The sequence below is a fragment of the Osmerus eperlanus genome, chromosome 7, assembly GCF_963692335.1.
Source record: "Osmerus eperlanus chromosome 7, fOsmEpe2.1, whole genome shotgun sequence".
NCBI classification, from domain to species: domain Eukaryota; kingdom Metazoa; phylum Chordata; class Actinopteri; order Osmeriformes; family Osmeridae; genus Osmerus; species Osmerus eperlanus.
Window position 1 is genome coordinate 4,315,359 of NC_085024.1, and position 27,294 is coordinate 4,342,652.

At 41.9% G+C, this 27,294-nt stretch overlaps 1 protein-coding gene across 2 annotated transcripts; it reads right to left on the reverse strand.

Moving 5' to 3' along the window:
- Positions 1–668: 668 nt before the first annotated feature.
- Positions 669–26,328, reverse strand: znf1035 (zinc finger protein 1035). Of its 2 annotated transcripts, XM_062466629.1 has the most exons (5): positions 26,138–26,328; positions 9,500–9,560; positions 9,348–9,418; positions 9,202–9,266; positions 669–9,044 (listed from the first exon to the last, which is right to left on the reverse strand). In XM_062466629.1, exon 5 carries the CDS (start codon positions 8,994–8,996, stop codon positions 1,263–1,265), a length of 7,734 nt encoding a protein of 2,577 aa, XP_062322613.1. In that variant the 5' UTR covers positions 8,997–9,044; positions 9,202–9,266; positions 9,348–9,418; positions 9,500–9,560; positions 26,138–26,328; the 3' UTR covers positions 669–1,262. The 2 variants fall into 2 exon arrangements, with proteins under 2 accessions (XP_062322613.1, XP_062322612.1); XM_062466628.1 differs by lacking the exon at positions 9,348–9,418.
- Between the last annotated feature and the right edge of the window lie 966 nt (positions 26,329–27,294).

The following is a 27,294-nucleotide window of genomic DNA, read 5'->3' on the forward strand; positions in this document are numbered from 1 at the left end:
GTAAATCCCTACACAAGCAACGCAATAGGGACCAAGACGAACATTTTGACACCCGACGTTGTCTATGTAGTACAAATATTGAGGGGCCCTTAGGGGTGGGAAAATAATAATAATAAATATATATGAGAGAACAATGGTTGTGCTCGCCGAAGGCTTGAGCCCAATTTGTATCCGATTCATCGATTAATCGAAAAAAAAGTAGTCAAATTAATCGATTATTAAAATAATTGTGAGTTGCAGCCCTATTGTTTATATTAATGTTTGCATTTTTTCCTTTGTGCTATGAAATGCTGTAAATCAGACTAAATTCATGCAAACATTGTTTTTGTTGCTATATCCATGCCCTAAAAAACTGACCAAGGACGCTAAAGTGGTAGGAATCGTGCCCATGTCCGTGATGCGCTGGTGATTATAATGTCGTAGTCAATTTGGTGTTGAGAGTTTTGTGCACATTTGCAATGTGCAGATAGTTTTGACATCAGTAAACACTATTTTACTGATGAAATTCACTGATCTATAACGAAAGTATCTACTTGATATTGTGGTTCTGTTAGCTAGCCAGCATTTCAGAGTTAAAGGGAACCCTTTGAAAGCATTATAAAAAGGACACCTGCAAAATATGAATTTAGCAGAGTGCCCGGTTCTCAAGACAATCGTGGGAAACTGTCTTCCCTAAAAAAACATTTTATTATGCGGATACACACAAAGATTTCTGGCATTATTACAGAGATGGTCTTTTAATTATTCATAAAAGTAACACCAAAGTCGATTAAATGGGACAAGATAAGGCATGTGATATACCACAGTAAATATCTGGGTCAACAAGTTAGAATACAATTTACATTATTTACACAAACAACTTTGATGGAAGGAAGAGTAGCCTACCATGTATGCTGTCCACAATGGATAGTCTCATGGTATCTCAAAGTATACTCTCAAAGTAGGCATGTTCATTACCATATATTTTGACCAAAAAATCGAAATCACAAAAGACAATGAAAACTGCACACATGGATTGTGTCTTACACAATAACTCTATGCAAATAAGGATCTTAACAGGGAATAAAGGGTTAGATACACAACATATCATACCAGAACAAAACCAAATCCATTAAGATGGAAACAAATAATCGAAACATTTCCTGAACCATGTCATTCTTAAATGCAATTAACTTGGCTCTTAGGATATCATATAAAACAATCAGTATGATTATTTAAGCAATTAAAACAGCAGAAAGATTTTGAGGTAGGGATGAAAACATCTACATATTGGGTACAGTGTGAGTCTTTTGGTGTTGATCCAAGAGATTTGGGAAAGCAAATGCTTTGTCACATTCGGTGCATTCATAAACGACCTGGCCAATGTGACTTTCCTGGTGGTGCCTCAGCAGAGACAAGTGACCGAATGATTTATAACACATATCACAACGATGGGGTCCAATTTTCTGTTCAGCATGCATTCTCATATGCATTTGCAAGTCCTGCGTTGAACATAGAACTTTGGGACAAACAGAGCACATCAATTGACTTCCCTTCCTCTGCATGTTTTCCATCTTCTTCTGATGCCTACGCTGGTGTTTGGTCAGGTACTTCTTAAGATGAAAGGTTTTCTCACAAAGTTCACACTTGAACATAACTGGATGATGTTTTATTTGATGCTCCAGCAGAGTAGGTTTGGAGGAAAATCTACCGGGGCAGTCTACGCAGTTAAAGAAGTCCTCACCAACATCCACCTCCTCTTCTTCAACTGCTTGTTTTGAAGTGACTGAGGACTTACTGGTAGAGGTATGAGGAAGTTCACTGTTTGTATCCGCGCGCTGACGACGAGAACATTGATGCTGGCGAAATGCATCACTTCCCAAAAAGGTCTGGGCACATTCAGTGCATTCATATTCTGTAGCTGCAGTCAGATGGCAGCGCTCATGATCGGCAAGTTTGCTTTTGGAAGAAAACGGCAATTTGCAAATTCTGCATTTGTGAACTGTCTTTGAATGTATTGAAAGATGACTGGAGAGTGCCACTGCGTGGTCAAAACTGAGGGGACAAATTGGGCATTTGAAAATCTTTTCTGCAACCATTTTCAATGTATTGGCTGTTGCAATATCAGCTGTAAACTCTCTCTTACAATGTTTCTTTAAATGGTTGAGGTAATGTTTATGGTATGCAAAGCTCATGTGGCACTGATCACATAAATACATATATGACTGTGATTGATGCACGCTGAGTTGATGTTTCTTTAGGTGAGATCCATGCAGGAAATGCTTATTGCATTGTAGGCATGAATATGATCTCTCTGTTGCAGCCATGCATCCATGCTCTGAGAGCTGTTCTGGGTTTTTAAAACGGTCACTGCACACCCCACAGCGATACTTCATGTCTTCAACTTCTGAAAAAGACATACAAGGAGTGGAGGGTATTGTTGTTTCTTCTGTTGGAATTACAAAAGATGCACCACTCTCCGGCTCTGTGTGAACTTTCCTGTGTTCAGCGCGGCTAGTTCTACAGGAAAAGGTCTCGTCACATATGTCACATGGAAAGTTGTCATCGCGATGGGTGGCCATGTGTTCTGCAAGTTGTAAATGACCTGTGAAGCTGAGTAGACATTTGGGGCATCGGTGTGGACGTCTCCTTCCATGTGTATGTTTGTGTTTCCGCAAAGCAAAGAGAGAGACAAAGCCTCTGCCACATGTCTGACACTGAAACTCAGATTTGTGGCTCCGCTGGTGCTGCTGCAATTGTGCTGCTTGGAAAAAACATTTCCCACATTCAGCACATTCATGGGGCTTCTCACCGAGGTGACACCGTTGATGATCCTCGAGACTTTCTGAGGTAAGGAATGTCTTGCCACAGACATGGCATGGAAAGTAGGGTGCCGAGTCAGAATCATTATCCCCACTACCTTCCGTTTCATTGTTTGTATCAACCCTTTCATTACTTGCATCCTTTTTTTCCTTTACACCGACAGGACCAGAAACATCTGTAGTCAGTTTGATTTTATGTCTCATTCTACAATGTCTAACAAGTGAACTTTTGGCTGTAAAACTACTCTTACAAAATTGGCAAGTGTGTATCTCTGAATGCTCTTCAATGTCATGCCTGTCTAAAGACTGAGTGGTCCAAAATCGTTGGTTGCATTGTATGCAGGCAAATGGTCTATTTGGGTCATGATAGCTTCTATGAATATCAAGTTCAGAAGTATAGAGAAATATCATTGGGCATTCTGGACAAGAATATTCTTTTTCATCATCATGCACCTTCATGTGTCTCTCTAGGTTTTTGGAACTGGTACATTTCTTTCCACACTTCTGGCAGATTGCAAGTTTTTGCTCATGCGCCTGTCGGCCATGGTCCTCAAGATGACTAATGAGAAGTAGCCCATCTGTGAAACTTAGATCACATTCCGAGCACTGGTACTGGACAACTTTGGTCTTGTCCATTAAGCTTTCCTTCCTTGGATTTCTTAAGAGTCCTTGAGTTTTTTCCTTCAAGTCATCTTTGCACGAGAAATTGGTCTGCAAAACCCCTGTGCCTGTTGTTTTGGAACCTTGATTGAAGACAAGGACAGTATCATTTTCAGTTGAACCCATCTCTGAAGTGACCTCAGTGTCACATTGTATGCTACACTCTTCTTTGATCATGCTCACAGGATGTCTACATTTCGCAACATGCCTGCGATACTGGCTCTTGCTCCAAAAACCTTTCATGCATCTCTTACAGTTAAAAGGGAAATTACCCAAATGTGCACTCATGTGCATGTTCAAACCACCTTTCCGTACAAAGCGCATCTGACACAGGGTGCATGAAAAAGGTTTGTCCACTTCATTATCTGAATCTGCATTTTCATTGAATGCAAGATTATCATTTGTACTTAGGTTAGAATTGCCATAACTGTCATCCAAAGGCTCCTCCTTTATGTTCATCACGTTGGATAACTGCTGATGTAGAGGCAGGGCCTGCTTTGGTGAGTTTAGATTTGCCTCCTCTCTGTGTGTGTTTAGAAAGTGAAGCTGGAGCTGTGAGAACAACAGAAAGCGGGCGTTGCAATTAGCACACGGAAAACCCCTGCTTGGTGGACTCTTAGTTATGGTCTCACAGGAGTTGAGTCTGTTTTCCGAAGGTCTGATGGTACAGGCTTTTAGATGATTCTCAATTGTGTCTGTTGAAAACACAACACCACACCTTTCACAAAGTGTATCGAGATGCTCACCCATTAGGTTGCATTTGACCAAATGGCGTTTTAAGTAATCCCTTCTAATAAATCTCTCTCCACAATTGGCACAGCCAAATGGCTTGTCTCCAGTGTGCAACCGTGTGTGTACCTTCAATTGCTCACTAGATTTTAAAGTGCGGGGACAGTACTTACAGACGTATTTTCTCTTGTTCTTCAAAGGCTGTTGGAAACTCTCTAGAGCTTGATTTAACTCATTATTTGGGATACGTGTGACCAAATTCTGCTGTAAAAATTCAGCTTGAGTTGATTTCGAGCAACATCTGTTACTTCTATGCTTTTTAAGAGTTTTCTCTAAAGTGTAGAAATTGCCACAGCGGTTGCAGCGGAAGGGCTTCACAGAAACATGTGACATGGACACATGTCGACGTAAATTTGACCGGCTTGAGAAGTATTTTAAGCATGAGCTACAATGGAATACGTCCTGCTCTCCTTTCTTTAACACATTCAGTTTATTTTGCCAACCTCGTCCAACATCCTCAAGACTGACTTTGGCAATGCACAATTCTAATCGTTGACTTTTGCCTTTGCAGTGCATCTGATGCCGTTTAAGATGATCATGTCTGGAGAAACAGCCATCACAGGCTTTACAGCGATAAGGCTTAACTTCTGTGTGTGTCAGAATGTGCCTTCTTAAGTTTCGTGATTTCATAAAGGCTTTTGTGCAAAACTTGCACTTGTATTGACCCTCAATATCTGCTTGGGACTGATGTTTTGCCTCACTGGAACCTGATTTTGAAAGTAATGCATTTGTGTTCAAATGATTTAACCTAGTCTGTATTTGTTTGGCACCATCACAGAAAGCTTCATGCTGTAGATACCTAGACTGGTTAGTATATGTTTGACCACAATGCATGCATGCATATTGGCCTCTAGTATGTGACGGAAGATGTCTCAAAAGATAACATCTGTACCTAAACCTTCTTGGACATTGGGGGCATTTAAGCAGTAATTTATCTCTTCCCACTCTGTTCTTATTCAGTTGGGTACAAGTCTTTTCATGGAAAACCCTGTTGCATTTTCGGGCAAAAGCTTTTCCACAGCACTTGCAAGCATTTGAAATAGGTTGGCAAACATGTGCCTTGAATTTGTTTCTCCCGAAGAACTGGTTGCATTTTGTGCAGGGGACTAACATGTTCAACTTGTGGCTTTTGTGATGTGCTGTGAGGCGCATTACTCTGGTAAATACTCTGGGGCAGTACGAACAATTCATTTTCTTCGTTTGCCGGCGCACTTTACATTCTTTGCCCTCATTAACTACCGCTTTGGGAGGTGTAACTTTGCTCACAATAACTGCAGACTCGCCTTCAACATCCTTGCTCTCAATATCTGCAGACTTTACTGTATGACCCAAGCACTTCTCTTGATGGGTCATTGCATACTCTTTGCGGTAAAATCGTTTCTTGCAAATCTGACAAGGAAATGGTTTCTCCAATATATGCATAGTCATGTGGCGACGCATTGACTGCCGTTGTGTGAAGTGACGTTTGCAAAATGGACACTGATGTGAGTTTGACCCAGTTGAATGTTTTAAACAGTGAAGGAGCAGTGTATGTACATCTTGAAATACCTTATCACATAAGGGGCATTTTATTTGGTTGCGGTTTTTCAACTCTTGCTTTAGTTGGAGGTTCTTCTCCTTCTCCGTACTCCTGTGCACATGCAAATGCTTGTTTAGAGAGAAAAAGGTCATGAAGGTCTTTCCACATACTTGGCAGGAAATGGGAAGACTTCTGTCTTTCTTCAAAAGGGGAGTATCTTCAGTAGCAGTATCTTTTGAAAGATTGGAATTCCGATACTTGATAACTTTCCCAGAATTTTTATAGAGCTCGTGTTTCTTTTTGTGCCTGAAAAGTCCGGAGTAATGTGCATAAGTAGCAGGACATAGATTGCAATGAAACACCTTCTTTTGGTAGGATGTCATCAATGGCACACTTTTCTTTTCTTTCTGCTGGATGTTCTTGATGTGCTCAGATTTTGTCTTTAAATGCTTGCTATTATATTCCTTCAGACATTTCATCTTTAAGTGTTTGGTTCTGTTTGATGAATGAAGAAAAGTTGCATGGCACAATGGGCATTGAAATGTCTTGCCAACCCTCCCCTTGCTTTGTAATGTGAACTGTCGAATACACTGCTCGCGCAAATGCCTGGCTCTGTTGTAGGAATATTTGAACATTCGTGGACAGATGGGGCATTTAAATTTTGCACATGTTTCAGTTCCTTTTGGAACCTTCTCTTGTGTGCTGGATTTTACAACATGTGTGAATGATGTTTCAAACTTTTTATGGTGAACATTCAATTTGTGTTTCTTGAGCTTCATTCTGGATGTGAAGCTTTTCAAACACATATTGCAGAAGTTTGTCTTGTAGACATCCACAAGCTTCACAAAACAATCCGTAAGATTACCAAAAGCCTCTTCAGTTGGAATATCTGTTGGAGGTTCTGCAGATTTCGTATTTTCAACTGTATTTCTTTTTGACAATTTCATAACAGGTATTTGTGCACATGAAGACTGACACTTAACAAACTGTTTATGTTTGTTCAAACCACATTTCTGAGAGAAGCAACGGCCACATCTGTTACATTTGAATGGTGTTTGGTGCAGATGGCTCCGCTCATGTTGATTTAGTTCTTTCAGATAGGGAAACATCTTGAAGCAGTATCTACATTTGTAAACACCAGGCAGGGTCAAAGCTCGCCCCTCTAGAGAAGATTCTGAGGAAATGGGTTGGGTTTCATCAGCAATACCACACAAATGTTCTTTTGCAAGGTCAGTATTTGTCAAGTAGGTATTACAGGACGCACACAACTGCAACTTGTGTTGGGAGTGGTTACAATAGTGGTGTTCAATTATATGATCCACCTTTAGTTCAGCATGTTTGCACTTGGCACAAAGAAATTCATCCACTTCACAGTTTTTACTTGGTTTCAAAGACTTTAGCAGGACAACAGGTTGCAAATATTTTGAGATGCCCTGTAAGGTTTTTATTTGAGGTGCTGGGTCCTCAACATCCTTTGTGTCCTCTCCTTCCGTCTTGTTTACAACTGTATAATCCCCTTCAACCTGATGGTTAGATTCAGAAAATGCTTCACATTTGCTCTCAATTTCTCTGATAGAATCCTCTCTTGACAACGGTTCACCATAGCATACATTCAAAAAAGGAGGGTCTTGGTCGTGATCTTTTTCTTGAAAAGCTTCCCTTGCATTTTCTATACCATCTCTGAAAAGATGAGGTGGTTGCATGTGGTACATGTGGGGATCTTGTGATGCCTGGTCTTCTTTAAAAACTGCGGCAGTATCCGTCTCTTTAATAGGGCTGATCCAGTCATCGACTGTTTGGGATTGGGGTTCTGAGTTGCACAGGGCTACACAGTGCGATAGAAAATCTATGTTACAGTCATTTAGTTTTTTATCTGAATCTTGGTAATCTAAGATGTTGCCATCTTGCAAATTCCCAGGGCCTTGGGTTGATGATGGCATAACTTCCTTTTCCAAAAACTCTTTACTGTGGTCACTGAAGCTGACTGTTGCAGATTGATCCCCTTGCTTTCTCCATGCCTCTTTTTCATTCACCAACATATTTCCATTAGAATGGTCTTTAGCCTCATTTTCAAATGTGGCCAAGCTCTCTGGGGCACTCATCGATATGTCCTGGCATTTATCTTCATGTCTTGTTGATAATTGCTCCTCAGCCTGTACCCATTCCTCTTCATCATCAACAACATCCACTTCTCTCCTACAGAAGACAGACTGGCTTGCAGAGGTTTTAGAAATTGTATCATAAACTTGTTCTGCTGTCATGTTCTTTTCCATTTCAACCTCTTGCTGCTGCCCCCTTTCTTGGGTACCCTCATCCAGTTTTTCAGTGGCACCAGGTGGGAGGTTGCCATGCAGCACACTGTCTTCACATTCCCGTTCAGAGTCCTGTGAAGCGTTAGGCTGATCATGTTTTATATCACACTCTAAGGCCCTTGGGGATCCTGAGGCAGCTGCTGAGAAGTCTGAAAGTTCATCAATCATGCACAACTCCTCTCTTTCCTCAAAACAACCCTCTTCCTGTTTCTTTCCATTCATACAATCTTTTGTCTGGCACTCCAATTTGTACGCACTTGGTGAAACAGCAGGGGGTTTATCAGCATCTTTCACTTCCATCCTTTTCTGTGCATCCTTCCAATCTTCTTTTTGCTCACTCTCTGGGGCAGTATGTTTTTCTGCCCATCCTGATCGACTCTCTGAGCTTTCATCTGGACAGAAACCCTCACTGGAGGGGACGATCCTAATGCTGTCATGTCCTTGTGTTACAGAGTGCAGATTTGACTCCTCATACAACTCTTTACAGTTAGGCTTCATGTTGCCAACAATTGATTCTGTGCAAGTACCAACCACTGAGTAGTCCTCAATAAGAGATGGATTTAACATATCACAATCATGGATGACATCATGCAGATCTGCTTCTAATGATGATGGTAAACCTTGTGAGTCGGCTACTGTACCAGTGACAATATTTGAAAGAGCACCCTCTCCACACCTCAACCGTTTTTCCTGACCTGGTTGTTGCCCTTCATCACGCAATTGACAGCCAGTGAAGTTTGAGTTTAAGTCTGACTCTGAAGACGGCGCTTCTTTCGATTCCACTAGATTGGTAAGGTCTTGATTTTCAATGAAGGTCTGCAAGTGTGCCAAATGTTCCTCTGAATCCAAAGGCACCCTCAAGGTCCTTGAGTGTGATGATTGAGACTGAAGAAAAGAATTCCATCCATGAGCCATACTTGACCTCCAAATGCTTATGGCACCTCCATCTTCATTTACCTATTCCTGAAAGATATTATAAGCAGATAGCATTGCATAAATGAAAATATATTATACAAAAGGTGGCATCATTGATAAGAAATCAAATGACCTACTTGACAAAACTGGCAAATGCAAGTGTAAATATGGCATATTTTACTCTAAGGATTCCAATAGTACTTACGAATGCTGTAGCATGTGTTCACTGGTTCCAAGCTGTTGGTTGAGTTACATCAAGCCCGCAAAAAGCTGGCACACATAGATATGGTAAGGTTACAAAATTATGATGGTTGTGTTTTAAGATGCAAGCATTTCAATTTCCATACTCACCACTTTTGCTGTGGTATGCGTACAGGATCCAAGTTGCGTTCCAAGTTGAGTTACATCAAGCCCGCAAAAAGCTGGCACACATAGATATGGTAAGGTTACAAAATTATGATGGTTGTGTTTTAAGATGCAAGCATTTCAATTTCCATACTCACCACTTTTGCTGTGGTATGCGTACAGGATCCAAGTTGCGTTCCAATTTATCTATACATGAACCTGAAAATGTCAGAACAAATCTTTCAGATCACATCTAAATAGAAAACTATGATTAAGCTATGAATAAAGTTGCACGCATGCCATTAAAACAAAGACCCAAATGGAATCTCATCAGTTGCACTTAGAGGTCAGCAATGACAAGGATGGATGGAAATGACTGAAACCGTGTATCAACACCTATTTCCTGATTCTATACAATTTCGATTCACAAGCTCTTGATTCAATTTCTGTATATAAATATATATTTGGAAATGTAAGGCTGAGTGTCATCCTGCCCCCACCACTCATATGCTAAAATCTGGAGTTGCTGTACGGAGTCTCTACTTGATGGCTCTCACACCTCATTGCGTAATTTACTGTAGCATTGCTAGTCATATTACATTTTTACATTTAGTCATTTAGCAGACGCTCTTATCCAGAGCGACTTACAGTAAGTACAGGGACATTCCCCCGAGGCAAGTAGGGTGAAGTGCCTTGCCCAAGGACACAACGTCAGTTGGCATGACCAGGAATCGAACTGGCAACCTTCGGATTACTAGCCCGATTCCCTCACCGCTCAGCCACCTGACTCCCATATGTTGATAAAGGTCAACATATGGTGTGATTGGTTTGTTCTTGGGTATAAATGAAATTATGAAGCATTGTTCTGTGGATTCTTCATCTCCTGAGACCTTCTCAGCTCTGGCTTATCCTACTCCTTCTCCTTCCTCACCTCCTGCTTTCCATCTCTGGTTTACAATAATCATGGTAGAGTAGGTGAGAGTTAACCTTTTCTATTTCATTTAACCTTATTTTGACCCTTCTTGCTCTGATTTAATCCATAGAGTCAAATAACTGTAATTCCATTGGTATTGGCATTATTTGGTTCATGTTAATACACTGTTCAGTTTCCCCTTCTTCCTTCAAACATAGGGGAATTCATTTTGGTTGTTTGGCCAATATTAAACCCCCTACAGATATTACAAATAAATGCATTTTCAAGAGGATGTTGTTTTATGTTCTAACAATTTGTCAGAGGAATGAAAAGTAACCGGGTAATGTCTCAACAAATGGTTTAAGATATTTGTTGTGTTACCATTATATTTCACTTAAAGTTTACAAAACGTACAAGTGTTACATGGTAAACCGGTGCTATGACCTTACCTGGGTACACATTTTTTAAGCAGCGGCATATGTATTTTGGGTGAAAAAAATAAGAAAACAAAGGAGCAGTAAAAGTGGGTCTGTGTCTTTAAGACAAGCAGGCCTGCATGTGACATCACACCCTTGCTCTGCTACATGCTGCTCGTGTGTGAGCCTGGGGGCAAATGAGAGGCGTCAATCCAGGGTTTTTCCTGGGTCAAAATGGGTCTCCGGTGCCCCCCCCCCCCCCCCAATTTTTTTTAAAATATATATATTTTTCTAATCAATGTATTTATTCCCAGGTGTTTTGCATCTCCCTCCCCCTCGTGCAATTCTCCGACATGCACTATAACAATCACTGCTGATAGACGGCCTAAAGTTTTGTACAGCCTGATTTCTGATACCGTGGCGGCCGAAATTTAGCCATAGAGGAAACACTGCACTATATATTATCATTCCAGGTTAAGAATACCAATGGAGGCTGCGTTGGAAATTGTAAATCAAACTTTTGTCAGCATTTTGAGTGGAAATTCCATTTGCATTTGAACATTTGTACAGGTGTATTCGTGCGGAACGACAGTTTAGTGGCCACTCTGTCTATTCGCGCACCTCACAGTTGCGTATTGATCAGACAAGAAGACACGCTTATCAACTCGATTACAATTGATCAAAACAGAACGAGGGTTCGGCTGTAGCCTACTTGAAACATACTATTGAGAACATATTCACTGACATGCATTGCACGCGTGATGAACACAGGTTTTTTTTTTTTTTTTGATCATTCATTAGTTTAACTTTAAGTTACACGATGATATATAGGAGCACTATAAATAATGTTTGAGCAGGACAGTCAGTTACTCAGCAAGCATGCAGTGTGACAGAACACCAAATGGGACAATGCAACAGACTTATCCAGCTGTGACAAATTAGATTGCAGTTTGGTCTTTTTGTTGAAGAGTGTGCAATTTAGGATTTTCTGCAAATCAATCAGAGCACCAGGAGAACCACATTTAGTCACAATCAAGGCTTCAAGTTAGCGATGCTGCTTAGTAAAGCCCAATAGAATGTGATGGAATGGGATTTTCTTCCCAATACCAATATCCTGAATTTGATATTCCATCCAGATATAAAATATTCCAAACAATAATAGTTTTGTGATAAAAGTGCTCATGGAAGTTTCTTGCAATAGGAAGTTTATTTAATGTCTTGGCTGAAAGTTTTTTTTTATATCAAACATGTTGCAAACCCAAAGGTTTGTCAACTAGTGAGGAACCAGACTAATTGATCCATCAAGATTGTCAAAACTTCGAAGTCAAAACCAGTTAATCGCATGCATGGGTAGCCATCCCACAGCCACGATTCGGTTGGGAGCCTAGCAACAAAGCACAGGTTGCACTAGTAGACAAAACCACCGACAACCAGTGAGGAACAACACAGCTGGCACTACTACTGACTAGGCATGGGCCGGTTACCAGTTTAAAGGTATACCACGGTCTGAAAAAGTCACAGTATCTATACCTAAAAAAATAAAATAAATGTTATACCGCTGTTTAAAAAAAAAAAAAAGTCTCGTCAAAGACAGAAAGTGAAGAAATCCTTCAAGTTTTACGCAGCGGAGACAGGGGCGGAGCCGACGGAGGGGCACAGAGTGGCACGTGCCCCTCCTGGAATCTGATTGGTTGTCAGGTGCCCCCCCTATTTTCATTGGCTCTGAATGATGTCAATCTCAGTAAGAAATTTAAGATCCTTTAGCGATCTGCCTGGACAGAACATGACAGAAGCCATTCCCGCTTTTCCTAAAGGTTTACACTCTGTGGACAGCGTAAATTGAGGTAGGTTTTGATGGTGTGTGTATATAGGATAGATGAATTGTAATAATACAATAGTATTTAAATTGCACATTTCCCAGATAGCACCGTTATTGCTAAATTTCAACCCTCAGTGGCCTTTCGTGGCGACAACATTCTGTGCCATTTTGCTTAGGACCCGCGCTCATTCACAAGACAACCAGTTTGAATGTTACATAGGGTGACCAGACGTCCTCTTTTACCCGGACATGTCTTCTTTTCGAGACCTAAAAAAAAAGTCCGGCAGGGATTCCAAAATCGTCTGGGATTTTGCCTGTAGAGAGAACTGTCATTGGTCGACCGCCTTCTCAGTGTTGACAGATGCACGATAATTATCCTTCAAATACGATCATGTTGAGCCTTTGGTACAATACTTCGCCATTTTCAATCTGGCAACACTGAGCATCTTGCCGCCTTTGCTATCATTATTGCTTTAACATATGAGGAGGACTAAAACGTGTCTTAACGTGTTGGTGTGTTTTAACTTGACATGTTTACTGCTCAGTGTTTCCCCTACCCTTATATTAGGGGCACCCCCCGCCCCCCCTGGAAGGTCAAGTTAATGATATATTTTTTATTTTTTTTAATTTTTTTTTGTTATATATATAGCGCCCGATCACAAAATAAGTCATTTAAGGTTACCTTTCCTATAAAACAGGTCTATAGCTTGCTCTTTTATTAAACAAACTAAATGGCCTTATGTTATTTATCTTATTTACACAACGGCGTGTCATTTACATTTACATTTAGTCATTTAGCAGACGCTCTTATCCAGAGCGACTTACAGTAAGTACAGGGACATTCCCCCCGAGGCAAGTAGGGTGAAGTGCCTTGCCCAAGGACACAACGTAATTTGGCACGGCCGGGAATCGAACTGGCAACCTTCAGATTACTAGCCCGATTCCCTAACCGCTCAGCCACCTGACTCCCATTTCTGTCTCTACATGGTCGCCGCCGCCGCCCCCCGCCCCTCCCCGCCCCCCCCCCTCCCCTTAGAGCTGTAATTGCAATACTGTAATATATTTTCTCAAGATTATCATACAGTCAAAATCTGATACCGTCCCATGCCTACTACTCACACAGAAAAGGGCATGGCATTGACCACACCAACACAAAACCTGAAAGCAGGGCTCCAGACTGCGACCAAATTGTCATTTTTACCGCATTTTTTTAGACCATGCAAGTATTAGTACTTGCACGTGCAACCTGCAAATTACATTAGTACATTTTTATTAATGTTGAAAAACGAGAAGGGAGCGAGTCTGCCATAGTTGGCCAATGTGTGCCAGGGGGGAGGGTCCGTGAATGATTAATCAACTGCGTGCGTTAATGTACAATCATGAGTCTCACCTTTGTGGCGTCACAATCGTCGTCATCAAGTCAACCATGGCAATTAAAATATTACTTCTGGCAATTTATGAATATACGATGCACAGTGAAAGGGAGTGATTGACGGCCAATATTAATCAATATAAAATTTGCATTAAAGATCCCATGACATGCTGTTTTTGGATGCTTTTATATAGGCCTTAGTGGTCCCCTAATACTGTATCTGAAGTCTCTTTCCCCGAAATTCAGCCTTGGTGCAGAATTACAGCCACTACGAGCAGTCCCACAATGACCTTTCCTCAGGACGTGCCGTTTCTGTGTCAGTAGCTTTAAAGGCTATGAGGAAGAAAGAGGCGGGGCCTCTTTAAACAAATTTTCACAGAATTTCGCCTACTTAGCTCCTCGCTTGTTGCTTTATATAGTTTATATAGTTGCTTTAATAGTGGGTGAGGAGATGGGATTAGCATATGCTTCCTTGTTGTGTTTGCTGTGTTATGCTAGCTGGTTTAGTTTGACTAGCCCATACTGATGTTGCTCATCCACTATGCCATGTGATGCTACAATTATACAAGCGTAGCCATAGTTATGTAAGCTAGCTATGTAGCTAAGAACGGATGACAACAAAGTAGGATTGGAGATATATGAACAAAGATGCCGGTCGGTTGTCGCTGAATGACAGGGTGGCGAAATTTGCATGTAATTAGTAGTGCTGTCAGTTTAACGCGTTATTAACGGCGTTAACACAAACCCATTTTAATGGCGTAAATTTTTTTATCGCGCGATTAACGTTCTTTTTGGCCAAGAAAACTTTGTAGTTATTTTCACATGCTGTTGCAGCAACTATTGACGTTAGAAAAACTACAACACCACACCGGATCTAGCTAGATCGGAAACAAAACAACAGGCACGCCGCACACACTTGTTTGGGCTTGCGAGCCGGCTTAAGAGTAGTAGGCTAACATTATGTTTTGAGTGGATGGCGAGCACGAGACGCCGAAATGGATGCCAACAAAATTCTAAATGGAACATTTACTTTTAAAAAGTTGCCAAATGGTTCCTTTGACAAGACCAAAGTGATCTGTGTCTTTTGTCGTTTGTCGAACTGAGCAGCACTGAGCAGCACGTCCAGTCTGAAATACCACTTGATGGCCAAGCACACAGCTGATGGGAATTCTCCGCCCCCTCGTCAAAGCCAGGCGATGGCAATGTTGTTTTCAATTTAAAAAAAAACATTTGCACTAAGCAATCCGATCCACTTTTCCATGTTGATAAGAGCATCAAAATGAGAAAAAATAATGGGACAAAAAGAAATCAATGGACATTTAGAATAGATAAAAATTTGAAATTAATTGCGATTAATCGCGAGTTAACTATGACATTAATGCGATTAATCACGATTTACGCGTTTGACAGCACTAGTAATTAGCCTAGAATGGGATTTGCTTCACTTGCTGAACGGCCTACTTGCCTGCCGCTTGTTGCCAGCTATCCCATACTGCCATGCGAGGGCAGTCACGTGACTTACACTGAAAATGAACGGAGGACTTTCACTTCGATTCTCAGGCCCAATCTCAACATCCACCCTCACAGACTCATTCTTGCTAAGGCTGTGAGGGTTTAGGGCTGTTCCATTGTCAAAAGCGATGGCTCTCGCAGACATGTTTAGCCCTTTATGCACCCTTTTCGTCCGTTTGCATTTCTGCAGACTTTGCCTAAGGGAATTGCCCTCAATTCACAGCGTTGTGACGTGAAACACCAGAGTTACCAGTGGAAGTGAGGAAGCGATAGAAAAATCCCTGCAAACCTCCCTCATAAGACAAGAAACAAGATTAAGAAACAGAAACAAACATGGAAGGTGCAACCAACACTGACTAAAAGGGGGACATTGGGATTGGCCACTGTTGTGGATGCCATCCTTTTGGGCAATCACATTCACTGGTGTGGGGATTTCACGCTCTGCAATGCTAATCAAATCTCTGTGTGTATTAGCGTCCTTGTTTGCATTGTGCAAGAACCTAACCTATACGACTTAATCTTCCTTTTAAGTTTTTCCCTTCTATTGATATTTTTAAGCATTTACTCATATTGCATTCATTTATTAATACAGAACCTCCTTTGAAACAAGCTTCTCTAACAATGTTATCACTGGCATTATCTTAGCTAGAATTGCCATTCAAACATTAACATCTGCAAGCTGAAAATATGCCCCCAAAAACGTCAATAACCTTGAAATGTATTTTTGTAAAACTGGCTGATAAAACAAGTTTACTGGAAGTGATTATTGTCAGTAACAACATCTGTGTCTGAAGACTTGGGTCTCATGTGACCGGCTATCAGTGTTGTAAGTAGGGAAAAGCGCATTCAACTTTGGCATCTTCTCTAATACTCCCTATATCAGCCTCTCTCAATCCTGGTCATTGATCCTGGTCTTTGGGCCAACTGTAGCTCTGCATGTTTTTAGATGGGTATGTGCTCCAAATGACTGGATTGTCAAAACAAAAGTTGGAAGCAAGATGCCACTAATAAGTGTGTCCTTTATGCACCTCCCCCCACCTGTCACTGAAGGTCAGTTACTGCTGCTGTCACTTGCTAGCCAACCTTCACTGAGGGGATTGTTTGAATGCGCCGTAATTAAAAAAATGTTTATCTCATCTAGTATATTTGAGACCACACCTCATCCATTTCCTCTCTGTGGAAATGGATGGAGGTCCATCGGATTAAATGAGCGAAAACTAAGCACAATTTTCCCTCTGTCCATTTTTTTGTGCTGCAGATGGGAGAGAGATGCCTGTGGCAAGCTAACTAGCTAGATAGAGCGAAGAGCAGTTTGTCAACACTCAAAATGTACCGTAGCTCTAAAACAGGGGCACTCGTCGGACATAAATCCCAACTGGAAAATGTTCACCGTTTTCACAGCCCTGTAGAGGAGACCTTTGTGAACAGATTTACATAAGGTTTAGTCTGCGGCATTGAAATTCAGGTTAGTAGTCAAATCAAATCAACATTTATTTGTATAGCCCTTTTTACACGCAAGCATGTCACAGAGGGCTTCACATACGCCCATAGAACTGCCCCTCATCCAACCTAAACCCTCAGGGAAGACAAGGAAAAACTCCCAGAAAAACTCACGACAGGAGAAACTAGAGAGGGTACAATTTCTGGGGAAATTGTAGGGTGTGCTTGCTTTCGTCGGTTGCACAGGGGTGCGTTTTTGAATTACATTTTTACAACTGATATTTCTGTATATTTTATATAAAAATGCATACTTATTATTTATAAAGATTACATAGATTTAAAAGCTTTTTTTTTTGCTGCTCATTTACAACTGAAAATACGAGTGGGGTGTAGAATGAAATAGATGTCTTCTCATTTCCCCTGCAAGAGGCAGCCTCATCGTTGAATCAAAACGAATACATTTGGCAGACCGGTGTAAAAATTGACCTAATCTCTATGACTTAAACGTCATTTTAAGTTTTTCCCTTCTCATGATACTTTCAGGCATTTAGCGTACTCATTGCATTCATTCATTAATAAAGAACCCCCTTTGAAGATTATTCTACGACGTTACCCGGCAGTAGAAGATGGAATCGCGATTCAAACAGTACCATCTGCTAACTGAAAATATGCCCCCCAAAACGTAAATAAGCTTGACATTTATTTAGTGGAAAATCGCTCATTCATAAAAAGCTCACTGGTAGCGATCATTGTCAGTAACAACGCAAAATGCGATATAGCCCTGTGTGGAGAAGCTGCCCCGGTAAATTGTACTACTACAGTACAGTACAGTAGACTACTGCTGTGTTCGTCTTGGTAGCGATTGCGTTGGTTGAATTGGATTTAACGTTCCGTTGTACGGTTTAGGCTGAAATTAATTATTTTCATGAACAGATTGACAACGTTTAGGCTGTGGCAATGAAGTTCAGATTAGTAGTTAGATAGACTTTTGATTTAAGTAAGGGGAGTGCCGAACATGTTCTGTCGCCGTTTGACTTCCTAAACAGCTGTGTACTGTAGATGTTTTTGTAGTGTGTCTCGCGTAAGCTACAGCGTTGCAGTGAGCTACACTGGTTTGAAACCACAGGTAATGGTAATTTCACCAACAAATCGTTTACCAATGTCAGAATAAATCCTACAACGAAAATGTATATGTGAGGAATGTTTATTTTAACGATTGAAAACAGATAACGCTACATCATAGACCACTGTAGTATGTGTTGCCCGGGCAACACAGGCTAATGTCATGATGCTAATACTTCAGTGAAATAGTAGACTACTGTTTCCGAAAGTAGATGTACTTCCTTAATAATATCAGCTTATATTGTACATTACACATCACAATTGTGTGTCATATCACAAAGTAAAATGAGTAAATAGTTGTCACCCTGGCCTCTTTGCTTGTGTCGTTTCTGCAGCTGCCTTGCAGTAAAGCTATAGTTAGCCTAGCTATCGCCCAAGTTAACAGATGCAAAATGAATGTTCTGCCAAAGGTAGTCACGCGTGTTTTCGTGACGTTAGTGACGTAGTGACGTTAGTAACGTCAGTGACTGTGGCTAGCAAATTAGCCACCGTTAGCTTCACTTTTCGCCACAAAAACTTAACTTGAGCCTAAACCATGCAACGGAACGTAAATTCCAATAGAAGCAACTCAATCGCTACCAAGACGAAACTTGACACCTATGTTGTCTATGTAGGCCAAATATTGACTGAGTTTTAGGGGGGCAAAAATAAATAATAATAATAATATATATGTGAGAGAACAAAGGTTGTGCTCTTGCCGAAGGCAAAGCACACCCAAAAATGGAAGAAACCTTGGGTGGAGCAATTCAGTGAGGGATCCCCTCCTCCAGAGACGGTTGGTGAAAGAGAGGAGCAGAACACAGGGTTAACATAGTCATACAGCAGGGAAGTGTCAATGGGTTTTGAAACACCAAAATCCATTGTTCGACTTGGTAGATGTAGGAAGGGACCGGGAAACTCGCTGTTGCCCGTCATGGAGACTGGTTAGTCAGATTGTTTCACCAATTAAAAAACTAATCTGGGACTTTGACAAGGGGAGTGCCGAAAATGTACTTTCACCCTTTGGCTTCCTAAACAGCAGTGAAATTCTATGTTTTTCTTACCAGTGACAGTGTCGCTTAAGCCGCTTGCACAACGCACGGGTTTATTTAAACTGACAGTACAACCTGAATAAATAAAGACCATGTCCACAGAACAGGACATGTTTAACAAGTAATAAGAAAATTGAATCAGAAACAGGGCCCATCAACAAACGTGTAACCTTTAGAAAGCATGGGGCCCTTCCCCCATCAACTCACTGGTAGGGGCTACAGATTACGATTCAAGAAAACTAGCATGTCAACCATAGCTGGTTTAACACCTAACTGACACCATAGAGAACCAGAAGGACATAACTGGTTTAAATGTTTCAATTTGTCCGATTTCAAACTGTGCCTGCACCGCCTTTCTGCACTGTTCGTATAGCTGCGGGATAACTAGTCTACCTGTGAGAAATAAATGCGGGATGGGATTTGGCATCTTTTATCCAGTTCATTCAGAAGCTTCTTGGAGCCTTCTTTATTGACTGTATAAATGGGCATCATGTCTTTGGCCAAATAGTATGTTACAGCATTTCGTTATGTCTCTTGGAGCTCTTGTTGTACTTAGTACCATTAGCAAAAGCACTCGCTAGCGATGGTTGCTTTCTTAGCTCTGGCACATTAACTGTGGCAGATTTTATGGGATATTACTGTGCACTCATCATTGTCTTCTGGTGGTTTTCAAAAAAGGTTGGCTGTATTGCCTCTTACGCGCTGTACCACCATACAGCACGTTGTACATGTGCATTAGCCTGAGCAACATCTTTTGGCGAGGAGGCATTATTTTTGGCTACTAACGTTTCCTCTTCAATCTCCATAATTTCGTCGTCTCCCTGAGCCACACTCATATTCTTGTCTCTTCTTTCCATTCGCTCCACACACAATTTTCAGTTTGCACTCTCTGTCCTTTCGCTTCTCGCTTCTTTCACTGTCTCTATCTCCCCCTTCACTCACACTTTCGAAGTGTGCATGTGTGACAGGGCAACTGGCCAATGAAATATGCAGGCTCTAAATTGATCACAACACACAGCCCCCGGTACCCTGGCTCTGCCCTCCTACGTACTTCTGCTCAATTTTGATTTTGCTTCTGTACTAGGTCTGGCCATGAGGTAAGTAAGTCAGATGTCTCCGGTTAATTTTGTACCAGCCAATCAGCGAACAGAGGGAGTGGCTGTCGTGCGCTAGTTTGTGTTGTAGTTCCGTAATGGCGGCGGAGAAAGATACGAGCGAAGCCATTCGGTCCGTTGTGGCAATGCTGCCGAATATCCATAAGCTAAAGCCAGAGCAAGAACATGTTTTGCTGAGTTTTGTTGGTGGCCATGATGTTGTGGCCCTCCTCCCAACGGGGTTCGGGAACAGTTTTATTTTCCAGCTACGGCAGCGAGCTCCGTTACAGTAGTGGTGAAGGAATTGGCTAAGGCGAACGCTAGCGATTGGTTATGGCAGATCAGAGTGGCTCTGGGCAGATCCAATAGTTTTAAACTTCAACAGAGTACCCGCCTACAAGGAAGTCAACGCTTGTCAATGGAGCGAGGCCAGACTCTCTGTACAAATGAAATGTACGAGAGTCTGGTTAGGACCAGACTAAGCCCCCGGCGCATCTCTCCATAAAATTGCATACTTTTCGGGACATTTTCGATATTAATATTGCACAACGTGATATTGCAAAAACGCTAGTTGTCAATGGAATATACTCTCAGGATGTTGACGTTTGTTGGAAAACAGCGCACATTGGTCATTCCATTACTCCACCAGACCCCACTGGATGTCAAACTCGAAAAGCCATCCGACCAACTCTGACTAACACCGACTGACAGCGCGCAGTGATCTAACAGTTGCCGTTGGTCGGCGTTTGTCTGGGCAGTGTGCAAGCGGCTTTACAGCGAGCTACACTGGTTTAAAACTACAGGTCATGATAATTTCACCGACAAATAGTTTACTTGTAATCTAATGTCATAAATACTAAAACAAAACTATTTGTGAGGCATGTTTATTATTTTAACGATTGAAAATGGATGCATCACAGACCACTGTCAACCAACTGAGGCTGATGCTAATGCCTCAGTGAAATTTTAAAAATGGACCACAGTTCTGCAGCTGTATTGCAGTTTTAGGTAGTTAGACTAGCTATCTCCCGAAAGTTAACTAGCTGCGAAACTAATGTTTTACTATGGGTAATCGAGTGTGGATTTGTGACGTTTGTGACAGTGGCTAGTTAGCCACTGTTAGCTTCACTTTATTTCACAAAACGAAAATTATGCCTCAACCATCAAACAGAACCTTTGGGCAATTAAGGCCGATTTATACTACTCCGTTTTCACGGACACGGACACAGGGAACGCCCTCTCCGACGTGGAACGCCCTCTCCGAGCCCATCTTTGGTCCAGTATCTGTAGAGCTAGCTCTAACCCTGCACCCGGTGACCTGCATGTCCACGGTGCTGAAACACGGAGCCCATCGTTGCTATTTATGATACCAGTAGTCTAAGTTTGGTTCAGTGTCAGTCAGACACTTTTTCTTCTTTGCTTTTGTTAAATAATTCAAGTTGAGGGGATGTTTGAGTCAGCCCAGACAGCTGAAAATATACTGCGCTAATCAATTAGCTAAGCAGTGAAGTTGCCGAAAGGGCGAGGCTTATTCCAACATAAAACGCTGTATGTATATCGTTTTAATCAAATAAGGTTGGATTATTTCTATGTTGAGCTGCCAGTTCATGAAGATGAAAGTGCACATAATAAAATAATAAACCATTGATGCAAACCAACAGGAATCCTTGCTTTTTCTGCTCTATTATGTTTATGTTTTATGTGGGTAGGGCCCCATATAGTTATTGAAACGGGCCCCCAGATGCTTAACCCTGTGAAGCCTGACACCAACTAATAGACAGAAAATTCAGTTTTTTGTTATTTTAGTGTTTAGTGAACCTTTAGTCAAAACATTAAAAAAAATTATACATGATTGTCTGTCTGTTTGGCGCCAATATTAGTCAGCAAGAAGAAGATCGAGTAGATTGTCCCAGCTAGCTTATAAAATGAATACAGTTGATTTCCTACTTGAGCACCGGTTTGAAACCCTCAAATTGGAGGAGAAGCTTGAAATCAAGCAACTTGGTGCCCATCAGCCACGGGATGTTGCAATTACTCAAGCTGCTGGTAAAGTTAACCGTGGGTTTAATGTGGAGTGGTTTGTAAAGAAAAAGTGGCTAACGGTGAGCATTCAAAAGACCGCACTTTTCTGTTTTCCATGTCTGCTATTTGGTGGAGATGGTACTTGGTCGAGGACGCGGTACAAAGATTTAAAACATCTTTCTGAGAGAATTGCCAAACATGAGAGCAGTGGGAGTCATCTGGACAATGCTGTGAAATTGGGCTTACTTGGAAGGGTAAATGTCGCAGCCCAAGTTGACAGTGCATAGACGCTCCATTGAGCAGCATAACAAACAGGTCGAAGAGAGCAGGTACGTTCTCAGTCGGATCATAACCTGTATTCAACTGTGTGGAAAATGTGAAACAGCACTGCGGGGGCACGACGAGTCGGCGGACTCCCTGAATCCTGGTATTTTCGAGACTGTGTGAGGGTGATTCCAGACTTCAGAGGCACTATGACGCTCAGCCCATCTTCAAAGGGACATCTAGCACTGTACAAAACGAACAGTTAGACATCATGTATGAAGTGTACAAGGAGGAGATAGCCAAGCAATTGGACGAGACATCATGTGTTGCCGTACAGGCAGATGAGACAACTGATGTCTCCTGTAAATCCCAAATGGTGGTTGTGTTGCGATACATGTTGCCTGACTACACAGTGACAGAGAGGTTTTTGGAGTTTGTGGAAGTCAAAGACAAAACTGGACTCGGCCTCTCTAATAGCATCAAGGGTGTGCTGGAACCACTGAAGATGGGAGAAAAGCTGATCGCTCAGACCTATGATGGTGCGGCTGTAATGAGTGGAAACGTCCGAGGAGTACAGACGCTAATGAAAGAGACATACCCACATGCCCAGTTTGTTCACTGCTATGCTCACCAGCTGAACCTGACCTTGCAGCAACTTTGTTCAGCAAGGATGAGCATCCTGAAGGTGTTTTTTGCAGATTTAACAGCTTTTGCCACCTTTTTCTCTGGCGCTCCAAAACGTGTTGCGGCACTTGCTGAGGCAACACAGAGACGCATTCCAAGGCCACCAGCTGTACGATGGACAGCAGAACTGTCAATGCAGTTTGGGAAAACCGTGCTGCGCTGCTCCTGTGTATGGAGAACATACGCACACAACCGGGATGGGATGAGGCCACCATAAGTGAGGCATACGTCCTGTCAAAAAAACTCAGGGACCGAGCCTTTCTGCAGCTGCTGGAATTTTGTTTCTTCCTTATGCCAGAAGTTGATGTTTTATACAACACTGCAAAAAAGGAGCATCAATGCATCTGGGACTGGGAGTGCGCTTACCCGTTTCAAGGAGAATGTCCAGGACATGCGGAAGCAAAGGGATGAATGGGGCTGCCACCGTTCACGATGGAACAGACGATCCAGGCCGACGAGTGACCAACACAGCGCCGGTGATGAAGGAGGCATGCAACACTGTCATCTCCCAGGTGGAGCAGAGGTTTTCACAGAGTGACCACCTGATCGCTGCCAAGCTAGTTGACAGCTCGCTCTTCCCACAATTTGTCCTGTCATTCCCTACATCTGAGCTTGACTGTGCGGTGAAACTATGGCCTCTAGGAAACGAGGAAAAGTTGAAGTCTGAGTTGACCACTCTGTACCGCCACACTTGAGCTTCACACTGGCAAGACGGCTCTGTCTCTGTTACGATCCATCCATGACAACAACCTAGAGGAGGCTTTTGCTGAGACCGTCACTCTGCTGAAAATAATAATTACAACTCCTATGACGACATCCGAGAGGAACTTTTCCACCTTGAAGAGGGTAAAAACCTTCACCCGCAACACCATGGGACAGCCGCGACTCAACGCATTGGCCACGTTGTCCATCAAAAGCCAGCTGATTCAGCACCTACAAGACTTTGTTCCCAAAGTTATTGAAAAGTTCGCCCAGAGGAAGAACCGCCGTGCCACCTTTCTCTTGAAGTGAGCCCTCAGCCTTGGTGAGTGAAAGCATATTGTATCATCCTGTCTGTAAGAAAGGCTGGTGGGATCAGCCAAATGGGAGACCGACTGCATTTGACGGACTTCTGTCAGTTGGAATCATTAGACAATGACACTTGGCCTTCTGTTGAGTCAGTTGATAATATTGCTGTGGGTTAATTAATATGCATTTTTCGGGTTGCAGGCGGTAAAGTAGGGCTCTCGCGGGGCTACATAAACTGGACGGGACGAGTCACGAGAGATGAGAAAAATAGAAGATTACAGTTAGCCTACTGAGAAGAAAGAAAGAAGAAATATTGATTTACTAACCTTAGAATAAATGCAGTAGTTGTAAATTGATTGAGAGAAGAAGATTTATTGTTTTGCAAATAACGAATGCTTTCGGTTTTGTTTTGGGACGTTATATAGCCTATCACAAAATCGGTTATTGCAAGTGCTGTTTTGTATAATAATCTAATTGATAAGGTTAGAGTGAGGGTTCCTAGATTAGTTTTTCTACTTGATTTGTGTATTGTCATATTTGTGTGTTTCTTGTCATTGAATTATTGACCAATTGTTGTTTAAGAGCGTCTGCTAAATGCCTAAATGTTTATGATTGTTGTAGATTTTTTTTAAAGAAGACAAATTAAGAAAAATAAAACAGAGGTAATAGAGAAAACAAATCATAAAAAATAACCTTTTTTTTACCTCTGAAATATAGCTCATGTGTCAGTGTGTTTCATTCTGTTGTGTTAAGTGAAACACTCGTTACAGTCTTTCCGCTTTGTTGGGGCCGTCAGTGGTATTGAGCTCATTGCTGTTCGGGTATGGCACTGTAGACAAATTGGTTCTGAGCTTGGTTGCATTCCTAATTTAGGTTTGCAAATGTGACAGTGGTAATTTTATGTGTGTGTGAGAGAAGGAGAGCAATTACACAAGAAGGTCTCTCCAGAAGGCCTATGTGTCGGCTATTACAACACCTGGTAGAAGCAAGCCGCTCTGTCGTTAAAAGTGTTTTGTGGAGCCACGCTGTTTGTTGATGTGTTAAATAAACACATCAGTAGCAAGAGGGAGTTTTGTAACTTTAATGGTATGTATCCTATATTTCGAAATGGTTTGTGCCCCACCAATTTTTTACATATAAAAACGCCACTGTAAACAGTACATGTAAATCAGCATCTGAATTAAAATGTGACGAGAAATGGGCAGTGTAGTTGCTGAAAATGTGCTTATTTTATTGATGAAACGGCTAATTTGTAAATTTGCTCAGACTTTTCGATAACCTAGCTAGCATCGCAGTGCAGCGCCACCTACTCTTCTGGCGGTGAATTGTTTTCAGCACCCACAGCCTTCGGAGTACTATAAATTCAACGAATCCGTCCGACCGTCGTAGTATAATTCGGCCTTTACAAGCAATGCAATCGGGACCAAGACAAACATTCTGACAACGACATTGTTTAGATAGTGCAAAAATTCACGTTTTTTTAAGGGTGGGAAGAATTCTTTTTTAGAAAATAATAATATATGAGAGAATATCGGTTGCGCCTTGTCAAAGTCAAGCACACCCAACAAGCCTCACTGTAAAACCATCTGCATGAGTCTTCAGTACAAAGAACTGGAAGATCCAGAAGTCACTGTACGGTACACTGCTGAATGTTACAATGGAATGTTGACAGGTTTAGCCTCACTTGCTGCGTTCCATTTTTACAGATACAATTAATAAATCGGTTTCTGCACTGAGATAGGAACACATCTCTAGCCCTGTCTGCATCATTGCAGATGTCCCGTCTTATTAACCTTTGTATAATTACAGTAACTAGCTAACGTTAGCGACAGTTAGAAGTACTACTGCTTTAGTTGAAACTGTAGTCTACAAGGACTCGGCTCTGCAGTGTGCAGGAGAACCCGTGTTGTTGCGTATACCTAGCTAACGTACAACAGTTAGCGTTACTGAGTGACATTATGGACTGTCTGATTAGAAAGGCACAGTAACCATGGTTGATTGCTAGTTACTGCAGGTTAGCTAACTACTAGCTCGTGTCAGTTAGCCAGGCTACATAGCAGCTAGTCTTCTACCACAATGGCTTCTCGGCAACAACTCACTTCAGGCAGAACCTCACCACTGTGATGCTGCGCCGTCGACTGTTGTCCCCCTCGATCTGGTTCCACGATGTTTCGGGAAGCAGTCAATATCCTCGTGACACACAATATACTCTCATTTTTTAAATAAACCGTCTTATTAAAAAAGGTTGTGTTCGTTTTTCTTTTACATTTCTCAAACAATGTGCTTAGACCCAGAGCACAAGGAAATCATCAAGAACCAATAGGACGGTAGAAGAACCTTTTTAGAATCCGCCCTCTATGTTCTTTGGCTGCGTAATACAGTTTTTGCGCTCAATCTATCTTGTAACTTCCTTTCTACCTCTAGGGGCGCGGGCTTAGTGGACCAAGTGCTGCTGCAGCAGCATTTCCTGCCTGTGAAATGGCGCCCTTGCAACTCGAGCCACACCAGGCGGTTGCGTTGGCAAGCAGTGATCCCCTGGACAGTGCTGCAACGCACACAATTCCATGCAAAGTATTTACACGAAACTCATATTGTATAGGATGATCCATCTCTCTGAATGCGTCTTGAATACCATGGTAACCACTAACACTGACTGAAAGCAGTCTTCTGCTGTCCACCATTTTAGAAACTGAAAGCACAAAGGCCCATTCGGTATCATACTGGTAAAATGGCTCTCTGCCTAGTCTTTTTTTCCTGAAATGTAGAATGATAAGTTACCGTTACCCATGAGGTTTTTTGACATGATACATTTGTACACAGGTTTATTAAGAAATTGTCAAAGGAAATGGTGATCACTCCACATTGTGATGATGGTATCATTTGTATACAGGTCAACATTGCTCCCTACAGGCCTGCCAACTTTTCAAAAAACCTTGGAGGGAGATTTGGTGCGTACCCCCCCCCCCCCCGGCGACATTTAACGTGTGTTTGCACCCCCCCACCCCCCTGTCTAGGACTTGGGACCAAGTCCTAGACAGTCCCTACACATGTCTTCCCCATCTCTGTTATGTTTAATCATGTCTGTTCAACTCCTGCATGTATAACTGGGTGAGGATAACCTACAGACATGAGCCTGTTTCACCCCAAGTGGTACTTATGTCACATGATCGAAGCTCCAGTTTAGAGTTGGTGTGGAATGTTGGAGTATTACACAATTGTTGATTGCTTAATAGAGGCCTACAAGCATGTCAGACAG

Excerpts from the sequence above, each read along its gene's own strand:
- znf1035 (XM_062466628.1), bottom strand. The coding sequence starts at position 8,996 with ATGGCTCATGGATGGAATTCTTTTCTTCAGTCTCAATCATCACACTCA.